The 10,598-nt window shown below is 36.1% G+C and overlaps 1 protein-coding gene and 1 long non-coding RNA gene across 2 annotated transcripts; one reads left to right on the top strand and one right to left on the bottom strand.

Moving 5' to 3' along the window:
* The first annotated feature begins 271 nt into the window (after positions 1–271).
* On the top strand, positions 272–2,505 carry LOC110885691 (glucan endo-1,3-beta-glucosidase 11). Its single transcript, XM_022133389.2, has 3 exons — positions 272–399; positions 494–1,527; positions 2,221–2,505. The coding sequence occupies exons 1-3, from the start codon at positions 339–341 to the stop codon at positions 2,278–2,280; spliced, it is 1,155 nt and encodes a 384-aa protein (XP_021989081.1). The 5' UTR covers positions 272–338; the 3' UTR covers positions 2,281–2,505.
* Positions 2,506–2,975: 470 nt separating this feature from the next.
* Positions 2,976–4,879, bottom strand: LOC110885692. Its single transcript, XR_002562372.2, has 3 exons — positions 4,651–4,879; positions 3,397–4,517; positions 2,976–3,313 (listed from the first exon to the last, which is right to left on the bottom strand). It is a non-coding gene; the product is annotated as an uncharacterized LOC110885692 (long non-coding RNA).
* Between the last annotated feature and the right edge of the window lie 5,719 nt (positions 4,880–10,598).

Here is a 10,598-nt window from a genome sequence, read left to right as displayed (position 1 = left end):
TATAATAATATCATACAAGAAAAGCAGTAAACTTTAGACATGGGAAAAGCATTCAAAAAGTCATAATCTTTCATTCATATGAAGTTAAATGTTAATTATTTAATAACCACACACTAAATGACGGCTAATAATTATATTATAATATTTATAAACACTTTATCTTTCATTAATTAATATCCCTCAATTCATCTCAAGAATCTTGGATTGACGTACAACTCTAATGGCATTCTTAAAGTGCAAGCATCCCAAATCACAAGCCATTGTGCTTCAAATTTCTTACATATTTACATGTCCACATAACCTTCACCTTTCACATTTTTTATCTTACCTTTACAAAAATGGGTTTCTTTATATCTTATCATGTATCCATTATTCTGGTCTTCATTACATTTAGCAATGGTATACTTTAGTAACTAACTTTGCAACTAACTTATGTTTTATGTTATGTTATCGATTTTTCGTGACGTTTTTTTTTTTTTACTTCTTTTGGCAGTTTTGATCGCGAGTGCATTCACGGGCACGTATGGAGTCAACTATGGAAGAATAGCCGATAACATCCCGTCACCCGAAAGTGTTGTGACACTCATGAAGGCGAACAAGATTAAAAACACAAGAATCTATGATGCTGACCATGATGTTCTCAAGGCGTTTAAAGGGTCAGGAATCGAGATCATTATAGGGCTCCCGAACGGGTTCTTGAAGGACATAAGTGTAAGCCAAGACCGAGCCATGGATTGGGTGAAACAAAATGTGGAAGCGTTCGTGCCTGGGACGCGTATTCGTGGGATCGCGGTTGGAAATGAGGTGTTAGGTGGTGGTGATCCACAACTATGGGAGGCCTTATTACCCGCGGTGAAAAATATCCATGCTGCCCTTGACACGCTTCACCTAGCCGACCATGTTGAGGTTTCAAGCCCACATTCGGCTGGTGTGTTTGCTAGCTCGTACCCTCCATCAGCCGGGGCGTTTAAGGAAACGCTAATGCCGTATATGAAACCGCTTCTTGAGTTTTTCTCAAAAATAAATTCGCCTTTTTATATAAACACATACCCGTTTCTTGCGTACATTAGTGACCCGGAACACATTGATCTCAACTACGCAATCTTTAAAAAGAATAAAGGGATATATGATGAGACGACGAAGCTACATTATGATAACATGTTTGAGGCGCAGATTGATGCGACCTATGCGGCTTTAGAAAAGGCTGGATTCGGGAAGATGGAGGTTATAGCGTCGGAAACCGGATGGGCTTCGCGTGGGGACCCGAATGAAGTCGGGGCATCGGTTAGTAATGCAAGAACTTATAACAAGAATCTACGTAAAAGACTCCTTAAAAAGAAGGGTACCCCTTATAGACCGAAAAAGGTAGTGAAAGCCTATGTATTTGCCATGTTTAATGAGAACTTAAAGCCCGGCCCAACTTCTGAAAGAAACTTTGGGCTTTTCAAAGCTGATGGTAGCATTGCTTATGATATCGGATTTACTGGACTTAAGCCCTCTTCAGCAACATCTAGTTTCTCTTTAAAGGTATACAATAAACTCTTAAGTGCTTTTGTAGTTTTGTTTGATTTAGTTGATTGGTAACGGGTCGTGTTCACGGTTTGGCTGGCTGAACCCGACATTGACCTGAAAATCGTGTGAGACACATGAACATGAACACGACATGTATGTTTGCGGGTTGACACGAATAAGGTCATTTTTTTTTGTTTTCACATATTAAAAATTACAAATTTACTAACCCCCCCCCCCCCCCCCCCACAAAAAAAAAAATCATTTTTTGTTTTCACATTAAAAATTACAAATTTACTAAAAATATGTATAAAGCAGTTATGTTTAAACTAAAAAGCCTAGGCGGCATAAAATATTCTTTAGAAAAAGTTATATACAATAAACGGCTTAAATGAGTCAACTTGTAAACCCATTAGGTCAACATGAACCCGACATGTTTAGCTAAACGACAAACCTATGGCATAAAATATAGAAAGAATTATAAAGTAAACGGATCAAGCTGCGAACCCATCAATCAGGTCAACCCAGACACGACTGATTTAGCTAAACATAATTGCGGGTTCAACCTGAAATTGACCCAGGCCCATTTAGACTAAACGCAAATCCGTGAATTTCTTGTCGAGCTCGTGTCGTGTCAAAAATTCACACCCCTAAATTTCTTCATGCTCATAGCGTTTTATTAACTAACCGTTTAAACTAATTTTTTTGTAGGGCATTGGATCGATGTATCTAGTATGTATTGCAGCTTTGATACTGATTATAAGTTCATGATAACTCAAAAATGACTCCAAATGCCTCAATCCAGTCTCCTAATTCTGTATTCTAATTATGCAACAAACATTTTATCATGTTGTTAAATTTGTTGTGTATATATACATAAGAGAGTCACATCTGTATATGTGTATTAGATTGAGAAATTTAGTCTTTGAGATTCAGAATTACTTGTATACAACATTACAGCTTTATTTAAATACAAGTCCTATGTTTTTAATCTCATACCTTCCTACCTATATTTGTTATAAATGAATCGATTTTGGTTGTGCTTTATCCCTAACGGGTCAAATAAATAGAATTAAAAACATTTTCTAAAAAGAAAACATGTCAAACATAGCCATAAGTGCATTAAGATGCATACAATATCTTTAAATGATTTATCAAAAAAGTTAATTTAATTGTTTTGTCGCGTTAGTCAGCAATGCTACTTCTTAATCCATCTATGATGAGGAAAATAAATTGGTATGTCCACAATAATACCAACAAATTAGCAAACAAAAAGCGATGTACATAACTACTCAGCAACAGGGGGGGCAGGGGTTTGTCTTTAATAGGCTAGGGTTTGCTATTCAGAAAGGGGTAGCGGCGCAGCTTGTTGCTCGCTTACCTGCGATATTGATGTAACTCGACCAGTTCATATATATAATTAACCTTAGTATTAATAAAAAAAATTAAAATCTATAACTACTCTGAATAGAGAATTAGAGATCTATATTAATCACAGAGAACAGGAAATAAGCATCAACATTATACATACACTATCTTACACATAAAAACTTATATCTAATTAATCATGACTAAATTCAAGGTTGAAAGAGTTTGTCACCACATTTGCATTTCCATGAAAGAAGATAATAACAATCATCTTCACCATGAGAAGATTGCTCTCTGTACCCAATCATCTTATGGTGTGGAGGAACAACCAGAGTGGCTTGACATGGTGAACACTTCATACACTTGTTCACACATCCTGGTGGTCTTGATCCCAATATTTTCTTCTTTTGTTGCACAACAGATGCCCCTTCATAAACTGAATATTATTATTATTATGCATTGTTAGATTCAACATATATATACATATATGTATATGTATAATTGGTTTGTGTATGTTACCTGAAAAGGAAGGTGAGAGTGTGAGAGAAAAGAGAAGAATGACAGTGATAAGCAACCTGAGGCAAGAAGAGCAGGTGGTTGCAGGTGCCATGAGTAGTTAAATAACTAGAAGATATGATATGATAACACTATAAATAGAAGATGTAGAAGATGGTGATTATGATGATGATGATGATGATGCAAGGGAGATCTTCAAGGGGATTGGAATATTATTTGGAAGATGAAGAAGAGCACAAGACAAAAGAGGTCAAAATATGTTTGGAGAATAAGGGACATGTTTGGTGATGTGATGGCCTTTTATTACAAACAAATTTAATTAACTAAAGTCTCAAACTTGAATCCTAATCCACTGTTCTTTCTTCCTATTTTTGGGAAAGTGTTGCACTGATTTTGATCTGACTATTAATTTCCTTTTTTGAATTTTGAGCCATTAGTTCTTGAATTACTAACATGATTCTTGAATTTTGAGCATCCACTATTCATTAAAGAATTGATTTCCATTCTAATCGCGGCCCATCTAAACAGTAAGGCGGTCGGTTCGATGACTGGTCTACTTATGAAACTATGTTACAAAACATGTTAAAGCTAACCTAAAATAAGTTTCTCAGTCTGATCAGGGGTCATAATAGGCTTGAAAAATTCATAGAGTCATTTAATCAAACAGTTGATGTGCAAAATCTTATCCATGTCTTTTGATCGGTTCGGTAACGAAAACACATTACATAAACGTGTTAGAGCTCTTGATTATATACATATAACCTAAATTAAGCTTTGCAGAGTCTGATCATTTGTCATAATAGAAATGAAAATTCACAGAGTCATTTCATCAAACAGTTGATGTGCACAATGTTATCCATGTCTTTTGGTCGTTTTTGTTATAAAACCCAACAAATTTGTCACTTAGTGTACCAACCAAGAACAAATCTTTGAAATCACAAGAAAAATCCAAAGGGAACCCATCCATTTTTAATGCTGCAAATTCACTTTATGCACAGTAGTAAGCTTTAAAGAAATCCAACGGCCCACATTTCACATGGAGAAAGTGGGGTCTCTGTTGAGCAACACACGTCTTCTTCCATTGATTAGACCCTCCATAAGTCTGTCTCCATGCGCAAATGTTCCTGTTCATATGATGTTGAAAACGTCAGCAAGAGGGTACAGATGATCGGAGAAATGGCATACGGAAAGAGTCTTTCCGGTGAAATTGTGTATGATTTGAATTTCATGAAAGAAAGTTGAGTTGGGGTCCATTACTGGAAATGGGTCAGACTCAATCAAGTACACCTGCTGCATTTGAAATGTGGGTTGCAGAGTGAGATCTGCTTTATACTTGAGATTTGTTGGTGGGGATTTGGAGGGGACCGTTTACAATTAATTGAGCGGTGGGTGGGGGGAGGAAGAAGAAGATGAAGACATTTGTGGAGGATTGCAGGCAATGATACATCACTGTACGACAGCATGCAACTTCAGATCAAACAAAATTTTAAAAACAAAGATTATAGTATTTAGAGCATGTTTGGCTAAGCTTTTTAAAACAACTTATTGGCTTATTGACTTATCAAAAAGCCGATAAGTTGTTTTTCTGTTTCGCTAAGCCAAAAGTCCTTTTAGAAATGACTTTTTGCAAAGAAGACAAAGGAGGTTTCAAGAAGTCACAATATTGTGACTTCTTGGCCAGCTTTTAACTTTTCAAACTACAAATTACCAATATAGCCCTTCTTTACCCCCTTATATCTAAAAGAATGTCTATTTTAGTCATTTTACATCAATAAGCTAATCCAAACACTTTTTTAAAAACTCCTTTTCAAAAAGTCCTTTTTCTAAAAGTCCTTTTTCCAAAAGTCCTTTTTAACTATAATAAGCTTAGCCAACTACTTAGTAGTTGCTGTTGCCTATATGAATTTCTATAGTAAGCAGCTACAACCGTCGCTAGGAGTAATCAATAGTTCGAATGAAGAGAAAAAGTGGAGGCTGTACTTGTTGAATGAAAAGATTGCAAAACATACGAATCTCATCCCTGATAAAGAAAATCCTAATCATATCAATGATATTTGATGTTTTAGCTATTGGCCGCTGTCACCCCTAAATATCACTTTGACTCCCGTCACCCCCAACTTATCACTTAGTGTGTTCTGTCACCACATCGTTAACTGATTACTAACTTTTGATCCTATTACTATACATTTGGTGTGTCCTAAGATCCCTAAAACATTCCTAAGATATGACACCCCCAAAAGTATAGTAACAAGATCAAAAGTTAGTGATCAGTTAACAATGTGGTGATAGAACACACTACTGTCAAGTTGGGGGTGACGGACGTCAAAGTGATAGTTGGAGGTGACAGCGGCCAATAGCCAATAGTTAAGAGTTATAAAATCCAATAACCCTTTAACTTATAGTTATAGAGCTCTAGCTTGAGTTTGGCTCGGTTCGAGCTCTATTTCCGAAGCTTGAGCGAACTATCGAATGGTTTTTTAAATTCGAGCTTGGCTAATTAATTATATGTGTTATATATAATATAAAACTAGTAATAAAGGCCGCGCGCGTTGCGGCGCGGGTACATTGCAAACATCGAACGGATTAATCAAAGCGTTATGTGATGCGCTAACCTTATGAAAACACGCGTTTCGACGTATCCGGTTGAACTCAAAGTAACATATAGCCGCATTGCGATTGGATCAAAACATAACGCAAATCGAATTTATTCCGTACAATCATAATGTATTATATGTGACCCGACTAAATTGAATTTATACCGTCAAGTCAAAAACTCTCGAGGGGTCAAAGTGACATTTTACAAAGTTTATAAAAAGTTATGAGGTTAAAAATTACATTCCTTAAACTTAAGGGCTAAGAGGGAGTAAGAATGATATTTGACAAAGTTGGGGGTTAAAAAGAAACTATAACAAAGTTAGGGGTATAAAGGATAGTACCACAAAATTAAAGGGCAAAAAGGCAAACAACTTGTTTTTGTCGGTGGCATTGGCCACCGACTTTCTACTTTAAGAGTATGTTGACTTAGTAAATTTAGTTAAAAATTCATGTATAATACCGATTAAAATATAAAATAAAATATTTTAATGAATAGAATAAGCTTGTTTAGGCTTGCGAGCCGGCTCAAGCTCGATACGTGAAGCTCTGACTAAGGCTCATGTATTAGACGTGCTTATTTTTAAACTCGGGTTTGTTTATGCTTGGCTTGATTCAAGTTTTTAGTGAGTCGATTTCGAGTAGCTTACGAATAGCTTGGATTCTTTATACACGTTTAAAGACGCATATGGTTGAATTGTTAATTGTGTGGCCACTACTCCTACTCTCTTTGTTCTTCTACTGCTTTTACGATCGGACATTCAAAAGAAACTTGGTTTCTTGCTTTACATACCCGTCTTTCGTTTTGTTGCCTGTTACTTTTTTATCAGCTAACTCATACACTTTTGAAACTTATTTCTTAATATACGTCTTTCTACACTATGAGACTAGAACTTTTAACCATTTGAAGAGGAAGACCTTTTCACACATCTTAATACTACTTAGCTAAAGGCGGTTTAATGCTTCTTATCCTTTTTCTTGGCCTCGTCTCTTTTCTCTTTTTTCTTGTAGTGCTATTACTAGTAGTGCTTCTAATACTACTAGACTAAAAGCCGTTTACAACCTTCTTTTTATGTTGTTCACCAATATTATCATATTTTAGTAAATTACACGGATAGTACCTGTGGTTTACCAAAATTTTAGATTTGGTCACTAACTTTTCAAAAGTACACAAATGGTCCCCTGTGGTTTACATTTTGTAACGCATTTAGTCTCAGCCAACAAATCTAAATGTTTTAGCAGGTCCAAGTTAGGGACTACATGTGTTACAAAGTGCAAACAACAAGTACCATCCATGTACTTTTGGCAAAATTGAGGACTAAAGCATTACAAAGTATATGTATACTTTTGGAAAACTATAGACCAATTCTAAAATTTCGATAAACCACAAGAACTATCCGTGTACTATACTCTTTGTTTTTGTTTTAATTGTATATATACGTTATGTTATCTTGTATTTCTATTATGTAAATAAAAGTTTTTGAGGTTGCCGCATCTCAATGGAGCAGCATATCTATATTATAGGATGGAGGGAAGGTTACCCTCATCATGCTTTCTTCGAACCCTATTTCATAAATAGGATATTACTAGGTGTATTTGTTTGTTTGTATTTAGATACACTATCTAGACACCTAATGTAACAGATAAAGTAATCCGTGCCAATATATTGTTTGCCTTGCCCCCGATGGGTTGCTCATCCAGAGACTCATGGTTTTACTTTTACTTGAAATATCGTCTCAACCACGTTATTGCGCACCCTTGTGAAAACATTCATTAATTTTGATTTTTTTATTAACTGGTTATGGATTTTGTTTCTATGAATTTCGATATTCCACTTACAAGTTATTCAAGTTTATACTACAGATACGAAAGTTACAAGATATGTGTTCACAAGTTACATAATTTCAAGTAACAAGTTATAAGTTGATATGATTACGAGATACAAGTTTATATGTTTATACAAATGTCTATGTTTTCATTATCTGCCAACTGAGCTTTACACTTAAACGTGTTTTTGTTTTGTTGTTTTTGTGCGCGTTAGGTTACATAGACTCTTGGGGAGCACAGTGAAAGAGTGCTCGAGGGAATTTAAGGCTCACATGGATTTTCCATAAACAAGACTAATGTATTTTATTTTCAATTATTGAAAGAAAATGTAAACGTTTTTATTATTAATGGAACTATGATTGTGATCTGATTACTGCATAAGTGACACGCCAGCCCTAAAACGGACGGTGTGTTACACCTATGGTTTTACGTATAGATTTAGAGAAGAATTGGGAATACTAAAAGTTAAAATAAACAGAAAGTCAAAGTGCAGGGGCTAGTCTGAGTTACTTACTTTTGGTGACAAGTGAATGAAGTCTGAATTATGAGGGACCATATATGTCAGTTTTAAACTTTATTTGTTAACTAATTAGTTGCATGTCAGTTTTAAACTTTATTTGTTAAGTAATTAGTTACATATTTGTGGATTTAGGGCTCTTAAATAGTTGTCTATAGTTTTAGTTAATGGTAATCTTTTTGTAATCATTTTTCAATTCAATAACAGTTGAGAGATTCTTGATCATAATATTGTTATTCAATTTTCTATTTCATTGGTAATTTCTTAACAATTTGTATTGGAGCCAGCTTGATTTAGTGAAATTGATTGTTAATTTCGCAAATTGAGGAACAAGATGGTGTCAACGAAGTTTGAATTGGAGAAATTCAATGGTAGAAACGATTTTAGTCTCCGGAGAGTGAAGATGAGGAGGGCATTGTTGGCTCATAAATGATGAAGATGCCTGTCGGATCAAATCAAAGAACTTTTTTCACTGGTTTCTTTTGGTAGATTCTCAATGATTCTCACTATTTTTTTTCAAATCATACAATGTTCTCACTAACTTTTTCCATTTTTTTCAAACCGAATGGGTTCCTAAGAACCCACAAAAGTGGCCTAGATCCACCCCTGGCCGTAAATGATGCTTTGTTTGTTGGGTGAAGCCCTGATGGATTGATTGATGAAGAGAAGAAAGATACTCGAAAAGGCTCATGGTGCGATTATCTTGAGTCTTGGTGATCGAGAAGTTTCAAAGTTAAGCATCAGGAGGAGGAGGAGGAGCTGGTGTGTGGTCGAAATTAGAGTCATTGTATATGATTAAACTGTTAGCCAACCGATTATATCTTAAGAAACATTTGAAAAGGGATTGTCTGTCCTGATTTGAAGGAAGAAAAAGAAAAGTAAAACAATAACTGAAAAGGTAAAAAAAATCTCATGTTGTTTGAGCTAGAAATTTTTTTTCACTAGGTTCGTTTTGATACATTGTCACTAATTTTTTCTAAATCGTACAAGGTTTTCACTATTTTTTTCCATTTTTTCTAAACCGAGTGGGTGCATATGACACTACTCATTAAAGAATCATATAGAGAACTGAAGATGGAGAGTCATGGAACAGTGAAGCTTGGTGATTTGTCAAACTCTGTACAGTCAGTCACTTTGAAGATGGATATTAATTTAATATTCATAACTAAATTAATACTATCTTTAGATCTCCTCCAACCACCCCTATGAGATCGATCCGAACCTCCCTAACATATATCCAAATATCGCTTGATTTTTAATAAGAACTGTGCAAGACAAGTCGCATGAATAATGTCAATGCTGAGAGGGAGTGTTTGAAATCAACATTTGTAGGAAGATTACACAAGCTGCGGAGAGTGATGAGTCGCAACTTACACAAGCTGAAGATGCAGCTGGAAGTTATGTGGACACGGCTGAAGGGAGGAAGACCCACCCAAGCCGCAGCGGGTATGGCAAAACATGAACCGCGGCCGGAGGCCCTTGAGCCACGGTTGGAGGTGTGAGGGCGTAGCGCGTGGTTGCGACTGGACTTGAGTCGATGCTTGGGGCGTTTTTGGGCTCACGAGGAAGGGGGAGGGATGCAACTCATGTGGAGAAGAGGGAAGAGAGGCGTTTTTTTGCTAAAAAAGCACCTAAATTGGATTATGTGAGGGGGCGGTTTTGGAGCCGTTTTCGGCTTTTCAAGGCAAACAGATCATTATATTCAACAGAAAAACCAAACCAATGTACATATATTGTAACTGAATGCAAAATAAAAGGTTAATTCGAAAACTCAACGAGCATCGTTAAATTCTTATTCACAAATCCATCATTGCATGATATTGTCTGTGCTTCATAAGAAACATGTTTGTGCATCACCACCACCCTTGGAGCTTCCATGTACTCATCAGCCTTCACACTCGAATCCTTCACGTCACACGAAAACCGCACTTTCTTTACTTTCCGTCCATCCTTCTTCCCCGACGACAAACAAGAACGCAGCACCTTTTCAGCGCTACCACCACCAGAACCTTGGATCCCGTTATTGTTTTCAATCAACGTAGCCTTCTCTCGACACAACAAAAGCAAGACCATGGTACCAGAAACTAGAACAACGGTTGCCAAGACGACCCCTTGTGAACTCCAAGCAGATGACATCTGTTAAGTTGACTTGAAATAAATGGTTTTGAAGATGAGGAAGGTGTGGTGGTTGAATAGTGTAAAAGTAGTTGATCGACTCCAACTAGAGTTGTTTTGTAGTTTGAGTTTTTATATGTGAACCCACAAAGAT

The sequence above is a fragment of the Helianthus annuus genome, chromosome 10, assembly GCF_002127325.2.
Source record: "Helianthus annuus cultivar XRQ/B chromosome 10, HanXRQr2.0-SUNRISE, whole genome shotgun sequence".
NCBI lineage: Eukaryota > Viridiplantae > Streptophyta > Magnoliopsida > Asterales > Asteraceae > Helianthus > Helianthus annuus.
The sequence above is the reverse complement of the archived record's forward strand: the minus strand, read 5'-3'. Positions and strand labels throughout refer to the sequence as shown.